The sequence below is a fragment of the Cebus imitator genome, unplaced genomic scaffold (genome assembly GCF_001604975.1).
Source record: "Cebus imitator isolate Cc_AM_T3 unplaced genomic scaffold, Cebus_imitator-1.0 Scaffold15, whole genome shotgun sequence".
Classification (NCBI taxonomy): Eukaryota; Metazoa; Chordata; class Mammalia; order Primates; family Cebidae; genus Cebus; species Cebus imitator.
In genome coordinates this window covers 4364435-4392326 of record NW_016107330.1, presented here as the reverse complement: position 1 = coordinate 4392326, position 27892 = coordinate 4364435, and the positions used below count along the sequence as shown (strand labels likewise).

Sequence of the window (27892 nt, the reverse complement as noted above, 5' to 3'; positions counted from 1 at the left end):
AAAAAAAAAAAAAAAAAGGAAAAATAACATAAAGAAGTAGTTGACATAGATATGTCCACAAGATACTGAAAGAAAAAATCGCATTACAAACTGCATGTGTTGTTTGATCTCAATTGCATACATTTCTACATATGGGTTGTACATGTACCAGTGTGTGTGTGAGGCTGAAGAAAGAGAAGTAGCGAAGCAGGGAGTTAAAAGAACTTTCAAGAAGATGTTCATACAGTGGTTGCACCTGGATGGTAGGAGTTTCAATGATCTTTGTATTCTTGTATATATTTTTCTGTATTGTTTCTATTGTGTTGCAGTGAGCACATATTAATTTTAAATTGTAAAAGGCTTATTAGAACATATGACACCAAAAGTGACTGCTAATATAAACCGTGGACTTTGGGTAATAATGATGTGTGAATGCAGGTTCCTGGGCTATGCCCCACTCTGCCACAGGATGTTGACAGTGGGGAAGGGAGGGCATGTGTCGGGGCAGCAGGTATATGGGAACTATCTGTACTTTCTGCTCAATTTTGTGATGAACCTAAAACTGCTCCAAATTCTAAGCGTAGTAAAAAATAAATAAATAAAAACTTACTAAATTAATTCTTATCCAAACAATTCGAAAGTTCTGTTAATTAGAAGCAATTTGAGTCCCATAAAAGTCAATCTGAAAGGCTTTTATCAGAGGTGGTTTTAAAACACAGCAGATTACTCGGCGCGGATGGGGAAAGTCCAGAGAACTGAAACACCAAGTCCCGAGCACCAGCTAGCTAGCAGCTCCCCGTCAGAAACTGATCGAAGAACGCTCTCCTCTTGTGAGAATCTATTTTGTGCATTCACACTGAGGATACGCTACTGTTTCTCTCCTGTTATTTCTGATTTAACAAAACGTTTTCAGTGAAAGCTTAGAGGACTTAAGACTGGGTTAGATAATCACGGGCTCAAGGAGAGCAATTTAACACTTTGTCTTAGATTAGCTTTAAAATGGAATTCTGGCTGGGGTCTAAGACCTGCTGCTAAAAGATAAGCTGGTCTTAAGGGCTTTGATGGAAGGACAAGCGCCAAGATGAGATTCTGATGATAAGCCGTTTCTGTTACACTACTACAAGGCATTCTGATGCAAGTCTGAGGATAATAAGAGCAGAGTTGGGATAAATCAATGGGAAACTACTAAGTCTTACCTTAGTTTTCATTTTCTTCTTTATAAGAAATATGTACATTACAATTTATACTTCCTTTGCCGTATACATACTGACACATGTATGTCATATCTATTGACTTTTATTCTAACAGAGCAAAAGGCTTACAGGTTTCTGTATCAAATGTATACCTTTTAGTCAGAACTACCTGAATGAGATATTTTTAATTGCAGGAAGACAAAAGCCACCCTTGATAAGAACTAGGATTCTTATCAAAGATTTACAAACTCTAGTAGTATAGTATATAAGAAGTATCTTATATTAACAATGGGATATTAATAAGTTTACAGAAGAAATTAAGTTCCTAATAAGTCATGGTTCCAAATTTTCAACAATGATCAAGTCATACTATGTCTGAATCTCAATGCAAATGAAGCTTAATTTACAAAAAGCACTATTACTAATTTATGCAGTACGCCCAACACATCAAGTTGTTACGTGGGATAAAATAAGCACTACTAACTTCGGTTTAATACTGATGGCACTGTTCAAGATTAGCGTTATACACATAGCACTAGAGTAAGCATTTTCTGGTTCCCTGACATTCTTCTCACTAAACGTGGTACTAAACCCAGTGAGCAAATTTGCTAGTTTCCCTTGGGAAACATCTAAAATTAAGAATGTAGTTTATTAGGGAGCATAATTTTGTGGACAAGACATTTTTAACCATGCAGGCATTATCTTTAGTGATTGATATTTTTTGGCCGGCCTGTTTTTCTACAAATACAGAACTCTTACACCTCGAAAATAGTGAAATAACAGAATGCAGTAAGTCTTCTAGTAAGTTCTCATTTCCTAAGACACTCCCATTTTAATTGTTGCAAGATACATTATAACAAATTCGTAAGAAACAAAGAACTCAAAATCATTGGGATAAACCTTCCAGATTTTTCAAGTTAGGGCACAGCTTACAGCATTAAGAGAAACAGCAGCATACTTCAACCATACAAATGCCACAGAGTTTCTTGATGAAAAGTGTCCACACATTTCCTAGCCATATTTTTTATTTTTAGGCTTTTATATGTTAATGTGTGAAAAACAGATGTGATTCAATTTCAGGCAGTCTGATAGGAATGCTTTTCCTCACCATCCAAAACTTTAGCTTGTTTTGAAAAGGAGTCACACCATGGAGCTCCTTGAAGAACTCAGGGAGCTTCCAGAGGGCACTGACCTGAACTAAATTCATCGTAAATGCTGAATTCCTATGCAATACCCCAGGGAAAAACAAAGGCAACAACGACAAATTTTATCTTCACAACTATCCTAGGAGATACTTTTTAATCTCTCTTTTTTAAACTGAGAGTTTTCTAGCCTAGAGGTTATGTACCCTACTCAAAGTCACGAAGCTGGAGGTAGGATCTGAACTCAGGCAATGCAATGAAAACCTTAACTGCCTCCCTGTGAGGCAGGAGACGTGCAATTTAGTTCTGCATCTACAGGCTTCCCGAGCGGAGGCCCCACGGAGGAGAGCTCTGCTCTGTCTCCTGACTGCTTCTCCTCTCAAAGGAATGTGCAGATGCCCTGCTGTCTTCCAGGACTGCTGGGGGAACATGAAATTCATAGACAAAAAGCTTCTGAAAAACTGCAAGCTCTATATATGTGCCATATGCTAAATATATCCAACTCTGAATATCCTAGCAACACAGAAATTACTTTCTAAAATATAGAGAAGAACCTAACAGTGCCTTCTTTGCAGCCACCCTAGAGTGTCTTTTCTGGGGTTTATCTGGAAGCCTGTACAGTGACAAACCATCAAACAGGAAGTCAAGGTCTTAGTTGCAAAGCAATAACACCCTGGACGAGGCAATATAACACATGGATTTGACATTTATTGTTGAGGACAGCCAAGCAGTTTCAAAATACAAAAGCATATATAAATAGCAGTCTGTATCCAGGGAAACACATTTTCTCTTTAATAAAAATATTCTTGATTTTAAAGAATACATAAAATGATTGTTTTAATTTCAAAATATCAAATCCTGAGAGAACAGAATAATTATTTCATAAAACTCTGATAAATAAAGAATCAGCATTACTTCTTACCTCCCACATGTATACATTATTCTTAACCTGAGATCTTTTCTTCTTATCACCAACAAATGGCCCAAACTTTTTGCCTTTTAAAATTGGTTTAGTGGCCCAGACACCTAGAAAATAAAATCAGTATTTTTATACTGTATCATGGTTATTTTAAAGATTGAAACCATTAAAATCAATTAAGTTTCACAAAATAGTTAAAAGGCTAAACTGCCTAAATCAAGCTAATGTTAAATAGCCTGAGATCAAGTTAAATCACATTAAGTCGAGTGCTCAGACGGGATTTTTATTTTTCTTCTTTATGCTCTTCTGTTCTATAAAGAGCTTAGATTGTTTTATAATTAGAAAAGAATGTTTTCTAGACTATTAAAATGTTTTACATGTAACACTACCCATACAGTAGGATCACAAATACTTGACTAACACAATCACAACAACTGAAGAGAAAAAAATATTGGAATGGAGTGAAGCTACAACTGATTTTTAAACTCCTCTGTCTGCTTGTCTATAAAGTTCAAATTGTCTCTAATGAACATGACTTGTTCTTATAAAGGGTTAGAAATAGAGTTTTATGAATAAATACTTTTGAAGTTCATTTGCTTAAAGTGGAAAACCCTTTCTTGCCTAACTAAACTTCCTGAAAACTTAGCTACTGGAATGGCTCACTTTTCAGAGTTTCCAGCAGCCAAAATAGCTGTTCATCGACAGTATTCTTAGGGTTGTTTCTATTTTCTATGCACTGACCATAACAGAAAGCGATATAATGAGCAAGCGGTCTGTGAAATGGCAGGAGTCTGGCCCAGGAGTCCAGGGAACTGGCACACAGCATCCTTTTAGATCGCTTCCCTCATCTTTTGGCTTCAGTTTCCTCAGGTACAGAATGGCAGGTAAAGGCTGGGCCAGTCCTATCCTGCTAGAATGTACAAATTCCACTTTTCTGTAAGTCTGCTATTAACTGCATTTGACAACACCTCTAACAATCAATTAGTTGAGCTACAAAATCAACCACTTTAATTTGAACAATATACTCAAACTGCTCAATAAATAAGTTTCCAAAGAGAATTTTTTAAAGCATGTATTAAAATTTTTTCACACATATGTATATATAAATTGGAGTATCAGAAGTGTATCTTAAAAAAAGAAATAGGGATATAAATATGATATATTCTAAGACTGTATTTTGACAAAAGTTTTACAATTTACTTCCTTAGTTTTCTGTCTAAAGGTTAGGCCACAAAAAAACCAAACACACACAAGCTTGGTTTGCATTCAAGAAATCCCAGCCAGAATTTAGATACACTCACAGCACGTCATTCATTCAAGTATCTACTGAGAGTCCACAAAGTATTTGGAACTGGAGGCACAAAGATAAATAAGAAATAAAGGCACCCACAAGCAATGACAGGGACGGGTGGTATAAAAACAATTACAAAATAATGAAGTGAATATAGTGGCACAATCATACTCCAGTCACAGTGAAATCAGAGAGACGGGAACAACACGTTCTGTGGGGCAAGGCCCAGCAGGAAGACTCAGAAGAGGAGGACACTTGGGCGAGTCACGAAGGATGGGGCGTGTGGCGTGTGTGTGTGTGTGTGTATGTGTGTGTGTGTGTGTGTGTTTCTGGTTTTATTTTTACAATCCGTGTCCAAACTGGATTCTTGACTGGAAAATGCATCAACACCATATAATCTTCTAAGTCAAGGGTAAATCCGCTGCTTTTATGGTGTGCTCCCTACCTGACATGCCCTTGCAGGAAGCCTCACTGCCACCTGCTCTTTACTGCCTGACTTGTTCCGTGACAGGAGAAGCACTCACCAATCCGGGTCTTGTCAACAGCAGATGGGAAAAGCCTCACTTCCTCCGGAAGTCCTCGCAGCACATGTTCGGGTACCTCAGCCAGGGTCTCAGTGGCCACCGCAGGCTCCGTAGTGTTCTGCAAGTCAAGAAATAGAAGGATCACAGCAAAAGAAAGAAAACCCAAATTGTGGGGTTTTTTTTTTCTGGTTCAATAAGCAAATATGCAAAAATGTAACCGAAACCTGAAGTTGGCAAGCCAGACCAAAACGATATGTCAAGCGTTTGAGGAGCTGCTTTCATGCTTGTTTGCAAGTGTCCAAAGGAAACCCCTGCAACCTTCAAGCATGTCTGTGTTACTCTATTTTGTTCCAGCCACCTGTGGCCATTTCCAAAATATAATCATCTCCGGCACCATACTGCTTTAAACTCAAACAGAATCTGGCAGCAAAATATAGCATAAGCTTACTTTTAAATCAAAGGCTACCATCAGTACCTTAACACATTTAAAAAATGAAAACCAACACTGGCCACTTCAATGAATGCTTTCAGCATACACCACAAAGGCTACTGGGGCCCTGCAACCCTCCCCATTCATGCCGCCCTCCAGCAACAACCCCTAACTGGATGGAGCTTGAACATTCCACCCCAGAACACGACAACTTATTGTGGTCCCTCATTGTAAGTGTCACCTTTCCAGGAAACAGTAATTTACCACCACTGTTTACCAAGTCACTAAACAGCAAAGTCACCAGGATATCACAGAGTTGCTAACAAATAGATAATTTTATAAAATTACTTATCAAAGTTTAGGCTGGAATTCATCATAATCTTAAGAAAAGATTACTACTAGATAAGTATGTAAGGAAGGGAGAGATTTAAGCCAACTGGTAGAATATGACTGTTATTTTTTAAATAACTTTCAAATCAAAGGAACGCCAAGGGTCTAGTAACTGGTACATCATATATCCTACAGAGCTGATGCGCTTATCAAGTCTAACTGATGTGCATATCATGATACTGCTAAGAATGATGGGTTTTGTAGTCTGAGTGTGTTTCATTTCACTGCACAAGGAAACATTTCTCCAGGACTTTTAAAGGAACCAACATAGGCAAAAGTCAACCCCAAACAAAAAAAAGACTAATTGTTCCCACAACAACGAAGCTCTTGTAGTCTCAAGAATATATGTACCAAGAAAAGAATATCATCCAAACTGGCATACTCTCAGCATTTCAATTTTTAGTTTATTAAATATCAGCAGTCTACTTCAAGAGAAATAAATCTTACAGTCATTATAAACATGGTAATCTATTCTCTGGCCTGCTTCAAGTTGGAGAGCCCAAGAGAGGGCATCTAAAGACAGGTTCGTCTCTCATGCAGAGCTGAGCCAACTGAGCCTATGTTTCAGACACACAAATGCTTTGTTCCTGCTTGATTTACACCTTTGTCCCAACAAAATCCCTGAAACATTTTCCAAAACATAAGATAGTCATTTAGCCCTAGAAAATGGTCTTACGGTACCTTTAATTAGCTAAAGTGCGAATAAATTAAGCATAGGCATTTTTCACTTCTAAATATAGTGCCCCCATTTTTAAATTTTTAATCTATAAGCTGGATTTTTGGAAATATGAACAATTTATTTCCAAAGAGGGAAAAGGTATTACACGGGTAGTTGGCATCCTAAGCTATACAATAATGATTTCAAATCACGGATAAGTAAGTGACATTAACAAATATTTGCCAAAGTGAGGCTTCCTATCAGCACTGGCCATTTAGTAAAGCAAATGGGGTTTTCTTCCTCCGTCTCAGGTGGGGCCCTAGGTAAAGACTCAGCACCATTTATCCTCCCCAGGAGCACAGTTAGAGTCACCTCATCTGCTAACCTAAACTGGTACTTCCAGGCACTTTTACAGTGATACTAATGACAACTTCATATTTACCGAGAACTTCCTTGCTCAAGGCACTGTGCTGTCTTACAGGCTGGGTAGAATTTACTCCAAATAGCCCAAAAGGGCTCTTTTCTTCCTTAGTTAGATACTATTGGTGTCTCCTCCTTGCCACACAGAGCAGGAAATTAGAGCTTAGAGATATTGCTTAAATGGCTCAAAGCCTGGATCTGACCCCTTACCTATGATTCGAGTGCCTAGTCAATACTAACATCACGGAGTTTTCACTTAAGATTCTGCTGGAATACCATCTAAGGACCTCTGCCCTAAAACTTCCATATTTCCATGGAAATGTCAGTAGGAGATGGCATCTAAGGCAGGAATGGTCATTCCCATAGGAAATGTGTAACTTGAGTACAAGTTGGAGACCACATGTATTAAAATTTCGGAAGCACCCGAGAACAGAGAGGACCTCAGCAGAGATGCCATGGGAAAAAGAAATAAGAAAAAATGCTATCCATTTGTTTATTCGTTTTAAGTCAACTCATTATTTTTTATCTTTTTTTTCTTTTAAATTACTCTTTTAATAATTTAGACCCATTAGTTTTTGTTTTGGGCTCATGCACCCAGTAGAAGAAAGTTTTTTCTGTTACTTTTGTATCCTTCACATTACAAAGGGACCCAGCTACAACAGGAGCAAATCAATTCACAGCAGCCCAACCCAGATGCTGGGCAGACCCAGGGCTCTCCCTCCCTTCTCCACAACCCCGCTGGACTCAACATGGCAATGGCTACGGCTGCAAACTGCCTGGAACATTTCTAGAAAGTCAGTGGTGTGAGAAGTAGAAGGTAGACTCATGGGCTGGACTGCCTAAATAGAACCACCCTCTTTTCTTCCTTAGTTCTCCTTCATAACTCTTACCACAATTGCAAATGCTTATTTGTATAGCTCTGTGTTTACTGTGTGCCTCCTCTGTGAGACTGCAGTGAAGACAGATGGTGTCTATCTTATTCAACGTTGTGTTCCCAGTGCTTAGCAGGAGATTTCAAATGTTTGTTGTCACTTAAATACTTGAATGAGTACATGGCTCTTTGTAAGCTAACTTAAAGCTTTTTTTTTTTTTTTTTTTTTTTTTTTTTATTATTAAGAATGAACTTTATCTGTTTTTTGGTTTAGAAAATCCAAATCTTGTCCCTTAAAAAAAAGGGGTGGGAGGGATAGAAATAAATAAAAAAGCAGGGTCATCTATCAGAAAGTATTTTCTCCAAATGCATCTGAATTTCTTGAATTTGAGGTAGATATTCTTCTGGGCCAATATAAGAATCCTTTTTTAGAAAATGTGCTCCCAGCATTTTGGGAGGCCGAGGCAGGTGGATCACGAGGTCAAGAGATCGAGACTATCCTGGCCAACATGGTGAAACCCCGTCTTACTAAAAATACAAAAAAATTAGCTGGGTGTGGTGGTGCGCACCTGTAGTCCCAGCTACTTGGGAGGCTGAGGCAGGAGAATTGCTTGAATCCAGGAGGCGGAGGTTGCCGTGAGCCGTGGTCTCGCCACTGCCACTCCAGCCTGGCGCCTGGTGACAGCGTGAGACTCTGTCTCCAAAAAAAAAAAAAAAAAAAAAAAAATTTGCTATGCCATTAATTCCAAGCAATCAATGGACAAGTAAACCTTTGGAACAAAGGAATGTTTTCAAAAAATTATCTCCTCCACATACTCATAAGCTGCTATCTCTTCTTGGTACATATCCCGATAGGATTAGATGTAATATCACACTCTAAACAGGTTCATCTTGGTTCTTACACTAAAGAATCACAATATGATCCCGGAATTATTTCCCAGATTGATCTTGTCTAACATAAACTGCACCACCTACTCAATTAATTTATTTAAATATTTCCGAATCCCTGCTATGGGCCAGGCAATGTTCTAGGCAGCACATTTGCCTCAATAATGCATCACTCTGGTGAGAAACACAGACAAAATCCAACACATACATACAATGCCTGATGCCCTGTAGAAAACTCAAGCATAAAAAATGGGGTACATGCCTTCTGATCAATGGCGAATGAAAAAAAGAAGGGAACACAGTCATAGAGTAGGGATGGAGATGCCTTTTCAGACAGAATGCTGAGGCCTCTCTAGAAGTAGAAATGGAATCTGTGACAATATCGGGGAAACATGCCAGGAAAAGAAAACAGCCAGGACAAAATCTCAACTTAAGAGAAAATGCAGTATGCAGGCAAAAAGACCCATGTGTCCAGAGCAGAGACGATGAGAGAAGCAGCTAGAACTGAGCCAGGAGGGGCAGGCAGGGGTAAGGCCTCTGAGAAATACTCATTGCCATTAGCTCGTCTACCTGGAATGAGCGGAGTAGAGAGCAGAGAGCAGAACGCGAGCTCTGCAAGGCACCCCAGCTGCTGGCGTCTCCTAGCACGCCCTGTCCTTGCTGCCCCGGAATAGAAGCATGTTCCTATCTTAGGGGTTTTAAACAATGGTCACTGTGATATGAAAGAAGCTAAAGGACTTCTCTGCTTTCCTATTAGTTAGACCTCAATGAGGACTCATTATTTGACTGCTTAATGAAGTAGAGTCTTTAAACATCCATCAATGAACAGATCTGGAACAGTATGTATTAAATTTAATTTAACTGTAGTTAACTATTACTTGATCTCAATCCAATGTCTCCAACTTCCTACCTCAAACTCAAAGAAAGTCACTACTTGCTTCTCTTCCCCCAGGGAATCACCAAAGCCTCTCTCCTTCATTCAGCCCATCCATCAGTCATTAACAATTACTCCCTAAGTGTCTGCTCAGGGCTAGCACCACGCTGGGTGGTGGGGATCCCCAGGGACCCCCTCCTCATGAAGCCCACTGGCTAGAGGAAGAACTTCTCTGTTCCTGCTTCCTGAGACAAGAAACCTTAGAGAGATTTTTATTCACGAGTTTTGACTTGCTAGGGAGCCTCTGAAGGACGCTTCTACTGCTTTCCTGATACCTTTCCTCTGACCCAGGATGACCTTCCCATGCTGGACGGGGTGAGGAGCTTAGGGAGCATAACATTTATTCCATCTTCTGGGCCAAGATCTGGGCTAAGCACTTTACATGTATTACCTCATTTAATCCTCACAACAATAATCACGGCTAATACAGATGAAGCGTTTGGGTATGTCAGACACAATTCCAGGCACTTATCACTTCATTTAATCTGCACACTACCAGTTGCTACAGGTACTTTTATGATCTCCATGTTACAGATGAAACTAAACCTTGCCCATGGTCATAGTCAGCAGGTGGCAGAGAAAGGTAATTTCAATCCAGACAATCTGGCTTCAGGGTCTGCATTCTCAAACACTAGGCCACAGAGCAGCTTTGCTGAGTAACTTTCCCAAGCTACACAGTTTTAAAGTAGTGGAGCCAAGATAAAATCCAGACAGACTCCAGAGTCTACATTCTAACAGTTCTAACCACCAACCCAGGGGGTCTCATACTTCATAGTCTAGGGACACCTGAGAATTCCCTTTCTGGGACCAACGAGAGCAGAGCTATTGCTATAACGACACTAAGATGTCGTCTGCCTTTTTCCCTCTCAAGTGTGTAGGGTGGAGTTTTCTAGAGACTATCAAGTGTGAAAATGTCATCATTCTGATGGCTTATGAAATATGTGTGACTGCTTAATCTTATGTTTTACATTTTTCTGATTTATGAATAAGGCCTGTAATCAACTAGCATTATTATGCCAAATCAATTGCCGAGCTTTGATACCATACTACAGCTTTTTAAGATGTTACTGCCACAAAAGGATAGGTAAAGAGCACACAGGACTCAGGCCGGGTGCAGTGGCTCATGTCTGTAATCCCAGCACCATGGGAGACCGAGGTGGGTGGATCATTTGAAGTCTTCATCCTGAAGTCAGGAGTTTGATACCAGCCTGGCCAACATGGTGAATCATAGCCTCTACTGAAAAAACAAAATCTAGCTGGTCATGGCAGCACGTGCCTGTAATCCCAGCTATTCGGGAGGCTGACGCAGGAAAATCACTGCCCAAGGGATAGAGCAAGACTCCTTCTCAAAAATAAATAAATAAGATTATACAAGACTCTCTACACTATTCTTATAACTTCATGTGGATCTATAACTATTTCAAAATAATGTGTTATCATTTCCAATATGGTAAACATGCATAGATATGACACACATCAACAAAAAGCCTGAGCTGCTGCTGCCTCCAGTCTTCCATCGTAAATCCCCTCTCAGGACCCATTCTTAGAGACCAAATCTACAAGAGTGGAGGGAGCCATGGAAGGCTTAATCCACACACTCATGTCCTATGTTCTCCCCTTCCTGGGCATCTCCCCTACCTTCTCAGTACAACTGTTAACATTAAAACTACAAGCTTTAACACTGTAAGCCTTCTCCCCTCTTTCTCCTCCTTCCTTTTTCTCCCTCTATGCCCTGCGATATCATTTTCTTCCGTTCTTTGTTTTATCTATTTTCCCTTAAAAATAAGCCATAAACTTTGGGAGGCCAAGGTGGGTGGATCACAAGGTCAGGAGACAGAGACCATCCTGGCCAACAGGGTGAAACCCCATCTCTACTAAAAATACAAAAATTAGCTGGGTGTGGTGGCCCACGCCTGTAGTCCCAGCTACTCATGAGGCTGAGGCAAGAGAATCACTTGAACCCAGGAGGCGGAGGTTGCGGTAAGCCAAGATTGTGGCACTGCACTCCAGCCTGGTGACAGAGCGAGACTCCGTCAAAAAAAAAAAAAAAAAAAAAAAAAAAAAAAAAAAAAAAAAAGCCATGAGAAGGAATTTTTATAACTTTCTACATCTATGCACACTTGAAAAGACAGTGAGCAATGTCAAGCATGTGAAGTTGGGGACAAGACATGGTTGTGACATTTGCTCTCCCCAAACAGGCACAAGAGTCTTTTTCAGTTGAAGGGTTTCACTAATCTCTAAAGGAGAAAAAGCAAAATATGCCAGAATAAACTGGGATGAGTTGCAATGGTTTCAGAGTATTAAACACAACTTACTATCAATGCCTGTTTGGGCTCCTGCAGGGAACAGACGAAAATGTCAAAGAAAGTTCCCAAGGCTTTAAACCCCAGGGGAGCGAAGCTGAGACCCCAGCAAGGTAAGATTGCCAAAAGGGGCCAATTTGCATTTGTATTCTAGGCCTCTGCTCTACCCAGAGAACCCTTTGGGCTCCTAGAAGCCAGTCCCCACTATCCTAACCTAGTAGGATTTCCCCTGTGGCTCAGTTACAACACTCTCCACAACTTGCAACAGTGTGCACTGTGTATTGTGAAAGCCCTCACTGGTTGGCTTGGTTAATCACCTCTCCAGAGAGGCAAGTTTAGGGCCTTAGACAGGCAGGTTCTGACCAGAGCAGTGATCACTAAATGCCTGGCAGTCAACCGCCCAGAGGTCTGGGCACAGACAGATGGCTGTGCAACTGGCCATGGAGTCCAGGAAGTAGATGACAGGCCTCAATGGAAAGCAGAGAAGGAGAGAATAGCTGAAAACAAAAATCCCAGAATGCCCGTATCAAAGAATGAAAGGAAGAAAAGGAGCAGCGAATGAGTCCTAGTCCTAGAAGTCAATGCAAAGCCAAAAGAGGCACCAAGCTCATGGCATCACCAAAGCCAGGGAAGACTCCAGTAAGTGTGGTGGTCAACAGAGCCAAACACTGCTGCTGATCCTTCAAAACCTGTCATGTCCAATCCCTTTCTTCAGTTCCCATTGGCACTGTCATCTTCCAGCCTGAAATTACTCAGGAGTCTCCAGTCGTCCTGCACATATTAGCAAGGGTTCCGTGTGCTGGAGCGCCGCTACCTGGGGAACGCAGCTACCAAGAGAAGGGGCAGGTCCTGCCCACCTGCACCCCACGCTAATGTGGCACACTGAGGGTGTTCAACGTCTCAGTGACCTCAAGAGTGATGTGAGAGATGAGGAGGGGACAGGTCAGTGCTTTAGTTAGGATGTCAGGGGGAGGCCTCTCAGAGAAGATGTCACACAGGGACTTGGACTTGAGAGATGAGAATGAGTCATGTATTAAGAACTGAGCAGGCCAAGCAAACATGCTGAGGAGAGAAGGGGCTTGGCATGTTCAGTAATAAAAAGAGGCCACTACAGCTGCACCAGAGCAGACCTGGGAAGAAAGCAGAGGCGGCCGCCACTGGAACCTGTAAACCCAAAGCAGGGCAAAGAGCTGGACTGCATTCACAAAGCGGTGGGATGCCACAAGAGGGTCTGGGCAGGAGAGTGACGAGATGGGATGAGGTTTTCTGGCTTCCAGTCTACTCTATAGGCAACTTCTCTGAACCTTTTGTCTTCTTGAATAATCAATCTAGAAAGCATCTGATTCAAAATGCTTTTTAAACTTTCTAAATACAATCTAGTAGTTCATCTGCTAGCTTTAGAGACTCCCAAGGTTCAAGAAAGCAAAGAAATTAAGACACCTGAGGGCTCATCCCCGCTACTTGTCTTGTCCAGAAGATTCTAACACAGAATGGGAATGGGTAAGGCTGGGGACAGGGGGTTGGTAGGCAGGAGAAGGAGCTTTCTACTGCCTCCCAGTGAGGCTGTTACTGGTGAGACTGTTTCAACTTCTCAAACTACCTTCATCCAAAGCAGCAAACTGTGGGCTATGGCCTTTCATCAGATGGGGTTTGTTTGGTCTACCATGGATTTAAAAAAAAAAAAAGATTCTATTGGAAGAAATCACTGGAAAATACCCATTTTACTCTTCCAGGTGGTCCCTGGACCCTACAGGCATCTGGGTTCCTGGCATACCCTCTGGCCCCTCCTCCCCTCACCACGTTAGGTCCCCTTCCTACTCTAGGCCTTTCTCACTTTAGGCTTTCACCTGGCCCTCAATTCTTCTAATGGTCAATATCCTCCACATCCTTCCAGGTCAAGTTCCAATCCCAGTTCCTCCGCAAAGACATTCCCAACAACTAGCAACGACCACCAGCTTTTCTCATTTCCCAGATAGTGAACTATACTTTCTGTAAGGCCTGTGGAGAACCATCCATAGGGAGGAAAACTATTGGCGAGGAATCAATCAGGAGCTTTCTGTAATTGCCCAGACAAGGGATGTTTGGGTCTGAATTCAAGCAGTAACAGTGATTAAACTATTTGACCGGGCAGAATCAGGACATGGTTACCGGCTGAAAAATAGTAGTAATAAATAATAACTTACACTGTTTCCTGTATGTCAGGGACTAGCCTAAGGGCTTTCCGCCCAGTAACTCATTTACTGCTGACTGCAACCACATGGGGTGGGCACCAAGTCTCTCCCTATTTAACAGATAAGAAAGCAAACACAAGGAAGCCAAGGACTTGCCCAAGGTCACATAGCTGGAATGGCACAGCAGAGCTGACCAAGGAGAGTGAGTCAGAGGACATCAAAGGAGGAGCAGAGCTCAACAGTCCTACAGCTTTCTTCTCTACTGAAGTGTTAAGATCCTAACGTAAGAGGAAAGGCTTCTTGCCACAAGCTCCTTCCAGTGACTTAGGGAAATGCTATTCAGGTTGTTAATTTTTTTTCAAATTTCAGAAATAATATTTTCATTCAGAAAGACAAGGTCCCAGATTTTATAAAAAATCGCTAATTTATCTAGTGGAGTACATGATTCAAAACAAGATTTTAAGTGCCACCATTATTCATTCAGCATGCTAATTTCCAAAACTACACATTTATTAATTGAGCTTTAAGTCAAAACAGACAGGAACCACCTTACTTAGAAGATTTTTTTTAAAGTGAAAAAATCAGATTCATATTTATAATTATCTATTTTTTAAAATTCTGTATTAATAATATGATAAAACAGTGAAAGTGGTTTCAACTTTTTATATCATGTATATTTTTAGAATTAGAAAACACGGGCAGAGATAACTACGATGAAAGATAGAAAGCCATCCCAGGGGTTCACGGACTCTTTGGGAATTAAGGTGATGAACAGACATATCTAGATGGTCAGATGGTCTCCCATAAAACTCCTCCTGTAAAAGAAATGAACTATAGATACATGCAACAATACAGCTGAATCTCACAAACAGTATGCAGACCGAAACAAGACAAACACCACAGGGCATAGACTGCATGATTCCACCGCTATGAAACTCCAGAATGGGAAAAACCAACATGTAGGAACAGAAAGCCGATCAGTATGGACCTTGGGCAGGGAAAGACCAACTAAGGAGCAGCAGAAAATAACTTCTTGGGGTGATGGGCACGTCCTATGACTCGACAGTGGTAAGAGCGACACGGCTGTGAAACCTGTACTGTTCAGTTAAAACAGTTACCTTTTACTGTATGCAGATTATACCTCAAAATTGATTTTTAAAATCAAATAACAGGTCAATAAATCTAAATTCTCATCTTTAAATCAATGTTAAAATGAAACTTTAATGCACCAAGAAAACAAAGGACAAACATACCAACGCAATAGAAAATAATATTTTCGATTGTGTTCACTTTCTTACCTGTTAAATAGGGATAGTAATGGTACCCAATGTGGTTGCAGTCAGTAGTAAATGATTGACTGAACAGAAAGCACTTAGGCTAGTGTCTGACACATAGGAAACATGGCAAGTTATTATTATTTATTATTGTTGTTTTCAACCAGTAACCAAGTCCTGATTATGCCCTGTAGAATACCTTAACTATTTGTATTTATTAAGAATTCTTTAACTCAATTCTAACAGTCCTCGACTCAAAACCCTACAAAAGTACCCCACCTCACTGGCAAAGTCTACTCTGGTCACTCTAGCGACCCCAGAGCTGAGCCCACACTTCTTTGACCCTCCTCAGCTCTGCCCCAGGCACGTGAACCACAGAACCAACCTCCTCCACTCTCCGTCTCCAGCCCCTCTCTCCACACTCTTTAGACAAATGGTCACTGCCATCAGCAAGGTAACTCTGCTCTAGGGCATAACATTGGCACTGGCTGTTGTTACATAAAGTTGCATGCACCATTTTCCATGGTCAAGATATACTAATGTTTTTATGTTTAAAAATATATAAGAATAAGCAAGTGTTATTGGTGTTTCATTTAAATTTATATAAGTAACTCCTTTTACATGCTTTGCCCAGCGAATTATCAGAAATTATTATATCAGTTTAATCTACTTAATTAAAGCACCTAGTTTCTTAAATATTGATTGATCAAAACTAACTGGAAAGTGACGGCAATATGTGATGGAATAGATTAGAGTCAATTTTCCTTAATATTAAGAACACTTCATAGTATATTCAGACTAAAATATATATTATTGCTACAACAGACTAATAATAGTCACCAAAGTAATTGTTACAAGCAAAAAAACAGTTCAGAATCATCAGTTTAATCTCTAATTTTAGAGCTTAAAATCTCTAAAATTCTATGAACAACTCATCTTTGTAATAGATTTGCAAACAAGAATCTAAGCTACTAAGCTACTGGAACAAATGATGGGAAAAAAAAATCAAACAAGCTTTCGTTTACTGAAATAGCATGAAATTATATTTGGTTAAGAAATGAGCAGGACTGCTGTAACAATAAACAGATGAAAACACAAAACAAGAAACACTTATACACCATTTTTGAAAAAGAACAGCAGTCATATTAGTTCTGAAATATAACAAAGTACCCTCTTTCAAAAAGCTGTCAGGTCCATTAAGTTGTCCAACTGAAGAGGCTGTCCTGAAGCATGGTGTTAATCTCAACAGTGAACACACGTATCACCACACTCTTGCTCCCTTACGATCCAGTCTCCATACCACAGTGGGGAGGACGTCCTAAAAATGGCAATCAGCTTGTGTCACTGTCCAGTAACCCTAAAGGCCCTATAAACCTTGCCTCTCATATCGATGTCCTCTTATCCCAGAATCCGTGACAGGGCCAAGCTCCAGAACCTGGCCTGCTCTCTGTTCCTTGAACAAACAACCTCATTTCCACGTCAGGGCCTTTGTACCACTGTGTATTTACTCTGCCTAGAATTTTCTTTCCCCAGATCTTCATGTATCTGTCTGGCTCCTGTTTATTACCTGAGTCTCAGTTCTACTAGCAATCACCTCCACAGAGTAGCCTTCTCTGACCATGTAATCCAAAGACCTCCTTTCACCACCACACATCATCCTTTATAAAAAATCTTGCTGAATTATCTTCAAAGCACTTTTCACTACCTGAAATTACCTTGCTTGTCTTCCTCCTTTTTAACTGTCTCCCTCTTGGAGTATGTTGCTGGCAGAGCCCCTGCCTACCTAGTTCACTACAGAACCTATAGCATGCTGGGGTACAGTCTGTGCACGATGAATGAGGGAAAGAATGAATGAACATTAGGGACAACTGGGATAACGGACCTATTCCTGAGATAAAGCCATTCCTAGATAAGTCTAGGAAAATAAGGAAACCAGCAGAACATCTCAAAAGTTAAGTATCAGGACGGGTGTGGAATGTAAATGAAGCAAGCAGGAGACCTATGATCTGAGAACAGAGAGAAGAGAGCACGGAGAGCCAGGGGAGGAGGCACAATGACTACTGCTCTTGCTGCCACCCAGGCATGGGCTCAAGTGGAAGGATCCAAGACTCACATGCAAAGCAAGTTGGCTCTAATTGAGAGGATAAGAGATATTAAGAAAGGGGTAAGTTTTAAGTGAAGAACAGAAGGGAAGAGAAAGAAAGACAAAGAATATGTGGGTCGGGGAGCTTTGTGGAGCCCCAGGACTGGGCTCAGAGGGAGCTATCACACTAGGACCGACTTGGAACACACGGATAGAACTGAGTGCAACAGTTCAGAATGCTGCCTCAATAGTCAGTGCTTAAAATACTGGCAGGCTGTGGACTCGATTGCTTCTTCTAAAGGAATTGATAACAAACCATATGGCATGCCCATACCTAGGATCCTGCAGTCCCTGAAGCTCAACTGCCAGGCATATATAAACAAATTATTCTACGCTACTGTCTAAGAGACCATACCCATCAGAAGAAACAGAACTGGCAACTAAAATCCGTCAAAGCGATGCTGATCCGTCCCCAGAGAGAACAACCTAATCCTAAAATAACTATCAGGATTTTATTTATAAGCCAATCTTCTTCAAGTTCAAACTTTTTTATATCTGAATTTTGTTGTGTAGAGTTATTTTTCAGTTTTTCAAGCATTCGCTGCTCATATTTACTGGATGAAAATGAGAGAAAAAATACGAGAAGGGAAAACCATGAATTATCCTGAAATACGTCAGAAACCTTAAACATAATGGGGGTAATTATTGAAAAATACTTATAGATTTTATGCCCTAACAATCAGGTCCAAACAGCATATAACTAATATTCTTCTAATAATGAAAATATAACAAAAGATGCTAAAAATTTTACTCATAAAAAGAGGATAATTTTTATAATCCAAATAAAAGTTTCATTACTATCAGACCATTTAAATTACACCCAAATCAGAAATGTGTTAACCATTAGAAACATAAGAGGACACTTTTCCACTGATAACTTGGCATCTGGCATCAAAGGCAGTCTTCTGCAGGTCTGATATTAAAACTTGTCGAAAGCAAAATGAAATTGTAAAAGAGCCAAGAAAAAGAAGCGGTTATTGCTACAACTTTTTGAATGGCATGCAGGCTTTTTTAAACAGACGTTTGTTTGATATAATTGAAATATACAGCAAAAGTTTGAAGTGTCAAGTCTAACACACTAGAAATATTATAAGCCTAATACTGTACAAGAGTTAAGGCATGATTAATCCTAAGGTTAAAGGTGTAGGCACATCAAATAAATGATTTCTGAACAGTGATGCAACAAGAACAGTATCAACATTTAGATTCCACTTTGGAAGAACTCACAACCATTCTAACGCAAATCAAGGCTCCTCTGATAAAACAGTTCCTAGACAGTAGAAAAGCAAGCTCCTTTGGGTGACCAGGTTCTCATTAAGAATCAATCTTAAAATAGGAAGGTAAATAAAACCTATGAAATATATATGTGTATAACTCTGATGGATGATGACTGTGGAAATCCACTCTATTCTTTTTCCTCCCCCACCTCACCACTTCAAAAATAATTTGCCTTCAAAAGCATGTCAATAAATCTGCAAGTTTTAAAATAATAGAAAGCATGTGTCCCATGTGTTCGCCAGATTCGGATTTTTATGTTACATGTCCTCTGCATTAAAATAAACATTTCTGATAAAGAAAGTAATGAAAAAGAAATCAAAAGAATCCATTCCAAAAATTTCACATCTCTCAATGCAACACAGGGCTGAATTTATTAAACTTGGCCCGCTAATTAAATTGGACTTGTGATCTCTAGTTAGAATCACCTGTAAATGATAAAAAGGTGTCCAAAGTTTCAGTTGATGATAGATACAAAATGTTTTCAAGTCTGAGAATTTTAAGCTAAGGACTAAAGAAAAATTTACATACTTCATATTTTTGGTTTTGTCCTTCATATTTTAAAAATAAGTGCTTATGAAGATTTTAAAAAGAACATTTCTGACACCCACGAATTTCTATAACTACAAGTGAGATGATATTGAAACCAGAAAATAAGAATCCTACTCTAGAATATATTATTAGATTCACATAACTGGTTCTACTTATCAGAACACCCTTGAGGCTATGGAAATATCCATAGCAGAGTAATTTAATCATCAGGTAATCCCACATCTCCTGTAAAGAAAAACACATCTTACGTTTCAATATCTGCCCTCTTGTTTTTATTCTGAGAACAGGTTTTTCAAGGACAAAATGCTTAAAGGTTCTTCTTTGATTATTTGCGGTCTCTATAAATAACTTTTAATCCTCTCTTTTCAACCAGCGGATAATCACAAAATAAAAAAATGCTAAAAATGAAACCTTAATAAACTTCAAAACAAATACACACAAAAAAACTCACACTAGAGTGTGGCAAGAGAGAGGTCAAAAAGAAAGTCTTAATGAAAATCATTAAGAATGAGTCCTCTACTCAGAGAACCACAGAATGCCAACCCACGCCCAAACAATGCACATTTCACTGCACGAACAAATGCACAGTATGAACGCAATGAACTAATTAATGGTTTTAAGAAATAAAAATGAGAATCCAGGAGAAATGAATGTGTGTGCTACTATCTGGTAAAAAATCAAGAGCTGGTCTAACATCTAGGTCACGTATTTGTATAAATTCTGATTTTTAAACTCACCTGATTCATTTTCAATTCCTGTTGTGTTCTGTAAAGATACACACAACAAAGAAACTTCTTTGATTACATGAACCCTAAAAAGAAAAACAGACAATTGTAATATGTACCTGCCTACAAATGTACAGGGATTTAAAACCACATACAGAACTGTAGAGTTTGCTCAAAGGGCTACTGGTAAAGCAACTCTATGCCGAATCAACTTCTATCTATGCTGAGAGTTCCCTTGTCAGATTTATTATCTCCAGTAAAATAAATTTCTTAGTCCTCTCTACTAGGGCTTCACTGTACTCTACAATCAAAAGTAGGCTCGTTAAGATGACATCAAATCTTTGCTTTGGAAGTGTATCATTCCTAAGAAGAAATATATTAGCTTTGTTAATAGAAATGCAAAGCATTATTGAGTACCTTATTATGCAGTATAAGTGTCTTTCTTTTACTTTCACCAATACTGTGTTGAATGTAAACACCATTAGAGCCCATTACATCATTGTTGTTCAAGCTCCTGAATTAGAAAGGTTAATTTACTAACATTGGCCACCAGGAGTTCTCTCGGAGGAAAAGAACAAAAAACTGGCAGTAAAATACAAACGTTTTAATAAAATATGTTTGGAAACAGCTGCATTGTCCCTTTAAAAAAAAAAACCTGTGTTCAATGTATTCATAGTATAGCAAAATAAGAAGACAAAATTACTTCTTGTAAATGCGTATGATATACTTGTTTCTAAATAATAATCTCTGAAAATGGTCCTTTCTGCAACATATGCCTCAGAGACATTATATTAAATCATGAGACTTTACGTAGAAATTCCAGTGTACAGTTCTAAACATTTCCCGTATGTTTACATACACACACCATCAAGTACAATTCTATTTCTTTATGCACTTGCTTAGAACATCTTTCCTTCCCTGACCCAAGCGTCTGCTTACATTGTAACTTTATGGTCTAACTGTTAATAACCCAAGGAATACATAATTTAGTGACATTCTTCCTATTGCCTGCCTACTGTTTTGACATTTTTTACCCTTGTTTTTTAATAAGGATTGTTGGATTTTTCTTTCCTTTTCTTGATCTATTTAACCACTCACCTGATCATCCTTAATCACCAAAGGCACTATATTTAAGGCTGGCCGTCTCCACTACTTTTATTCATAATTGGCGAAATGATGAATTCCATGGCATTGCATCTTGTTAGAGAGCTCACTGCTAGCCAAACCAATATAAACTCTTGGTAAATGGGTACTCAAAATAAAAAGCCAGAGAACTAAAAGTTAGCCCATGAAGTCCATTCCTTTACATTTTAATACTGAGCATTTTTCTCATTTATATTTACATGTCCTGCCTTAGTAAACATCGCATAGTGAACACAATCAAGTCTCTTCTGTGAGACTTACAATTGTTGTCAAGTTAAAAATGTCTATTTCGGTATTAAACAGTGATGAGGTTAGTGGTCCCGCTGATGTGCACATCTGACTACTATCCAGTTCCACGTGGTGGCCCTGCATGATACCTTATTCCCCAGGTGAATGTCAGGGGTTTCACTTGTCCTCTTACTAAGCTTTTATGGGTAGATTTATTAACACTGACTCAGAGGAGTTCTCTTTGAGGAAGAGAACAAAAAACATCTGCAGCAAAATACAAACATTTTAATAAAAGATGTTTGGAAAGAGCAGTAACACTTTCCTATTTCCCTTTGTTTGCCTTTTCCCTCTCACAAGAATTGTCAGTATCATCATCACTACCATTTATGAAGCTTCTCCCGAAGAGCAGAGGGCACTGCGCTGCCTTTGGTGAACTTGCTCAGGTCACCTTCGCCAAAATAAGCACAGCATCAGCATCCTCAATTAACAAGAGCTTAAGATAATTTGGTCAAGATCTCATAATTTTGGTTTCTGCTAATGCATCTTAACTACATCTCACCAATTTTTTACTCCTGGCTCCCCATGAGCACCCACTGTGTGTCAAGCACTGCCCTTGAGCAGTGGAAAGGAGGAAGATTCCTGCCCTTCTGGGGTGGACAGCCACAGCAAATACATACGTAAAATATGTGGCGTGCCAGAAAATGAAAGTGCTTTAGAAAAAAAGAGTTAGGGAGAGGGAGATCGGAATTACGGTCTCTGTCTCTACCTCTATGTGTGCAAATTCAACAATGTGGTCAGAGGACTCAGAGGAGGGGTCTACACAAAAGCCAGGAAAGAGAAGAGCTTCGAGCCAGGAAAGTATGGGGAGAAACGTTATATGGAGGTGGCGGTGGAAGCGAAAGTGAGAAGCCTCACAGAGCTGTGAGCCTGGGAAAGCGGAGAGGGAGCTGCGGCTGGTGCGGCTAGTGTGGCTGGTGCACAGTCCGTGAAGGGCAAGTGAAGAGGCGATGTTGGAGGCTGATGTCCAGCCTAACCACGAGACAATGGGGGTGCGGCTCAGGCAGTAGAACAGATGTGTGGGTCCCAGATACATTTTTTTAAAAGAGCACCCAAGACGTGCTGCAGGTTTAGATCTTAGATATGAAAGAAAGAAGTCAGGGATGGCGCTGAGGTTTTTGTCCTGAGGGCATGGGAGGATGGACCTGCTGTTTTCTGAGATGCTGCCTTCTTCTTACCATCTGCTTTTTATGTTTTCTCTCTTTATTTAACACTTCTTTTCTTTTCCTCACCTCTTGTCATTGCTAGTTCATAGGCACATTCAGACAACTGAGATATATCCTAACATCTGATAATGAATAACTAAAACTACTTCAAACATTGTATTCTTTGATTTATTAATTCAATGAATCTCAAAGGTTTTGTTTTTTTGTTGTTATTGTTTTGGTTTTTTCTAGAGATGGAGTAGTACTCTGTCACCCGGGCTGGAATGCAGTGGCACAATCATAGCTCACTGCAGCCTCGAACTCCTGGGCTCAAGTGATCCTCCCACCTCAGCGTCCTAAGTAACTAAGACTACAGGCTCTCGCCACCATGCCCAGCTAATTTTTTTGTGTGGGGGGCAGAGATGGAGTGTCACCTTGTTTCCCAAGCTATCACCTTTTTCTTAATAAAAAAGGTTAGAATATAATTCAGATTATTACATAATTAATAATCTTCTGTGACTTTCTACACTACCTTTTTCCTCTCTGTCCAAATGAAAATGCACTTATTATTTCTTTCCAGAGAAAAGAAAGATCTTAACATCTTCTCCTTAAAGGTTCACCATGTATCTGTGTGGGCAGAGCCTCCTCCCTCTTACTTCCAAATCCTAGTTGCTAAAATCCAGACCCTCATTTTTTCCTCTCTCTCTCCTGGACTCACAACACTGTCAAGCTATACACCTAAAATATCAAAAACACTGTAAATCTGACAGTGAGTCCTGAAATGATATTTTAAAAACTTAATTCTTTATTCAACTATACCAAAAACAAGAGGTGTTAAAAGAAAAGAAGTAAGTAAGACCTGGGCAGAGTCTCTCAACAGAGGACCACTGCATTTTGGACTGGCTAATTCCTCCTTGAGCAAGACTGTCCCTTTCCTTATGGGCATTTAACATCGCTGTGAGCAATCAACACTGGCAGTGCCTCCAAACATTTCGACAACTGGAAATACCTATATACATTCCCAAATGCCCTGCCAACCGAGAACCTCTGAACTGTAGTAACAACGTGACTAGCTGCAATAGGATAATAATGTATTTTAAAGCAAGCACAGCATGTAAAAAATTTTGGAATAACTTCCTTGAAATTCCTCTAGCACTGCTCGAAACCCCCATGGAAATGCCATGGCAATCCTACGTAACTTTCAAATTCAGTGTCGACTTCACAGTCCTGTCTTTACATACCCATTTAACTAATACATGGTATCTCCAGGCCAAGGTGTAATCAGATTTGAGAAACTGAATGATCAATCCAGCAGTGCAGAGGCAGAGAGAAATCTTTCCATGCATATCACTGAAACCTTAACAATTCTACCACTCTTTTTTAAAGCACTAAACATTTAAGTGCCTCTGCTTTTCTAATGGCAGATACTGAAAATCTTTAAATCCCTAGGACTTACTTCTCTGACCCTGGCTTATGCCTTAGTTTCTCTTCTCGATTTCCATGCCAGATCAAACCTTCTTGAATATTTCTACAGCACCCCTTCAATAAGTCTAACATATGCCTTTTAGCCCACCTTAATATTTATCAGTCCTAGAAGGAACAGATAAAGCATATTAATAGATATACAAATTTATAGCACGTGGATTTTTATCACCAACTTCAGAGCATACACTCTTTGAAAATAAGAGCTTGATCTGTATTCTACATATCAAGATTTTAATGAGTATATGCACTTAACCTTTCAAGATATTGCTTTCAAGTTCTAAACAAATCAGTCTTACAAATATTTATTAATAGCCCAAAGATGATTTCATGATAAATGATCAGTATCAATATAACAACAATCAAATAATTTGGGTCATTATTAAGATACTAGTCCCATTAAGTGTCAACAACCTCAAAAACTGTTAAGCTGCTGTCTTCTGACACGGAAGTCCAGAGACCAGAAAATCTAGAGACATGTGGGACAGCCCTTTCTCTGGGTCATACCAGCCCTGCAGCCCCAGCACTCTCTACTACCAATCCTCTGAAATAAAGCAGATTTATCTAAAGAAAGACACAAACTAGCATTAAGGTAATACATATAACACTTAAGCTGTCTTCATATTTGTCCCTTACAGACTTGTAAAAATCTACAAATCTATAGGAAAGGTAAAGTAGGAGAAGGAGTAGATTCTTTAACATTAGTTTAAGTCTGTGGGGGAAGGGACAAAATTGGGAAAATACACATTTGATTTGTACATTCACCTCTAAATCATTGATATTATTTTTTACAATTTTCTTTAGAATCACTTTAATTCTTTGACAGGGAAGGGGGAGTATCCGGAAAATAATTAACTTTGCAATAGTCACACAGAGGTCACTCATACCATTTTGTAATTCTTTTAAGTTACAAAAAATTCTACATTGTGACATCAAGGATCAGAAGAAGCTTTAACTTTTATGACTCATGAAGTTTAGGGATAAAGGGTAAAACAGAAATAAGTAAGGGAGTTAGTATGCTTTTATCAAATTTAAAAGACCAGAATGAAAACATGGACTAGACACAAGAAAAAAAGTTGCCATTTTAAGAAAGGAGTCTTAGAAAGTTCACAGTCAAAATAAAAAATAAAAAAAGTTTAAATTAATCACCACATAGAGTAGATCTCAAGGCAAATAAATACTGTAACAAATACAGAGATGATTCAGCTTTTAGCAGAGATTTGTAGTGTCTTCTAACACTGACTCTAACTTACTCTGACCAAAAGATTCTTGCAATCCTGAAGCTTCTAGAAAAATAATAAAACTGTCTGAAATATGCCACCTTCTCAATAACCATTTTCATTAATTTGAAAATGCTGCCAGGCGCGGTAGCTCATGCCTGTAATCCCAGCACTTTGGGAGGCTAAGGCGGGTGGATCACGAGGTCAGGAGTTCAAGACCATCCTGGACAACATGGTGAAACCCCATCTCTACTAATACAAAAAGTAGCCGGGCATGATAGTGCACACCTGTAATCCCAGCTACTCAGGAGGCTGAGGCAGAGAATTGCTTGAACCTGGGAGGCGGAGGTCGCGGTGAGCAGAGATCATGCCACTGCACTACAGCCTAGGCAAAGAATCAAGACTCCATCTCAAAAAAAAAAACCGCTGTTAAGGTATTCATTGTCATAGAAAACTACCATGCATAATTCCTAAATTACAATTTGTGAACTTTTTTTTTCCTTCAGAAAGACTCCACAATTAGAAAGAATCTGTAAACTTCAGGTACCAATATGAAAACATGTAGTACCCACTTGTTAGATTCAGCAAAAGCACAAACATTGAATCTTCCCAGGAATTTGCTAAATGAAAAATCATCAGTTTTCCTTTTCTAAAATAATATGATTTCACAAAAGTAATATTAAGTTTCATACTAAAAAATATTGCCCCAACTTTAGTTTTAAAATGCACCCTATATTACCAAATTAAATAAAGTGAAAAATCAAACCTGATACTTTAAGAATAAGGAGATTCTGTGTATGCGGAGAGAGACTGCGAATACAGGGAAGGTGTGACGAACCGCTGAACCAGAGCGGATGAACTCCTTCTGCTTGAAACCACTCATGACTCTACCCCTCGAAAGGATTTCTCCCCAGATCAAAAGACAATAGTTAACACAGAGTATATCACATACAGCAATTTCCCTACCTACAAATATATAACAGATACAAGAATAGAATGTTCATAAATAAACCTGAAATTTCTTCCATTTCAATAATCAGTTTCCTCAGTGAGGCCCAGAACACAACAGACAACTATTGTAGGCCTCGATTCCCCAAATGCACAGAGCAGAGTATGCCGTGGCAGAAACCTCAATGGCAAAGTGCAGTGTATCGGGTTTGCTCCAGGTGGGACAATCTGATACTGACAACACAGTTTCCATGTAACAGATTAGAAAAACCAAGGGTCTGCTGTTCTCAGTGGTTTTAGAGCTGCAGAGCTCCAATGAGAAAATGAGATTGATTGAAGCTTTTGTTTGAAATATTTAAGTTTACAGAGCTCTGAGGTCAACAGCCCTCCAGCTCCAGTGGGCCTTAGGCAATTAAAAAACACCATATCAAAAAGTCAAATAAGGAACCTGCTGATATGCTAGAAAAGGACTATAAATCCGCATTTAGATTGTGGCATTCCAGGGTTTTTTCTCCATCATCAGAATATGTCTTCCTTTACTTGGAAAAAAAGATTAAAGGGGAAATTTTCAAAAGATACTGCTCCAAGCCTCCATTAATAATGAGCCAGCTCAGAAGTAAACATATGGCAATTGCTGATTATTTATCATTTATTATTGATTGCTGTTATTGACAGCTATTAATACATGCTCTCCCTCATACTTTTGATTAAATTTATGCACCAAAGTCATATTCCACTAAACATGTAATTGATTACATCACAAATATCAAGCTTTGTTTAGGGTTCCTACAATAATTCCCTGTAATCCCCTTATTAAAATTACCTAGTTTCTCTAAAGAAATTAAAACACATTATCTCAGCTCTCACTATAAGATATTCCTCCTCCCCATGGTACAAAAAAAACAAAAGAATCATTGTCAATTTTCCTGAATGAAGTTAACTCAATTCAATCAAAGCACTCTTGAAATAAAATGTTAATATCCTTTCCTTATTTTCAAGATTAATTGCCAAGAAATACAAATGACCTGGAGCAGGCACAATATAAGAGTTTTCCAATCAGTCCTTGCTCTCTGATGAGAGCTATGCTGTAGATTCAAGGCCATTATTACCTCCTGCAAAATAGTATTAAAGTAACAGAAGTTTCCGTGAAAGATTCTTTACTGACATTTTCCCTGTATTAGATGCGTAAAAACTTTAACTTATTATAAAAGGAAAATTAAATCAATTCTTTACTAACGCTCAAATGCCAAGCTTCTAACTCAGACAAAATTTCTAAAGTAAGATGCCATATGATAGCTCATTTCACAATTCCCAAAACAAAATGAATCCTCAGTTGACCCCTGTGAGTTACTGTTTTTCTACTGGAGTTGCCAATGCAGATGTTACTTTTAAAATTAAGAGGTGTCTAGGAACCCTGCAAAATACTTGTAAATTTCCTGAAAAATAGAAGAACGCTACAGCAGCACGGACAGGTGGTGGTCCTTGCTCTCAAGCCTTCATTTCTCAAATGAACTCTCTCTAAACAATACAGGCATCTTACAAGGAGCTGCTCGGAGCTCTTTTGGTTTTTCCTACACAACACAATAT

General features: G+C 39.2%; 1 protein-coding gene across 1 annotated transcript in view; it reads right to left on the bottom strand.

Moving 5' to 3' along the window:
* Nucleotides 1–27892, bottom strand: part of PRDM2 (PR/SET domain 2) — a 122790-nt gene that overhangs the window by 88043 nt on the left and 6855 nt on the right. Inside the window, 2 exon segments of the mRNA XM_037729863.1 lie at nt 3237–3340; nt 5049–5166. Of these exon segments, the coding sequence (XP_037585791.1) occupies nt 3237–3245 (9 nt within the window). The 5' untranslated portion in view covers nt 3246–3340; nt 5049–5166.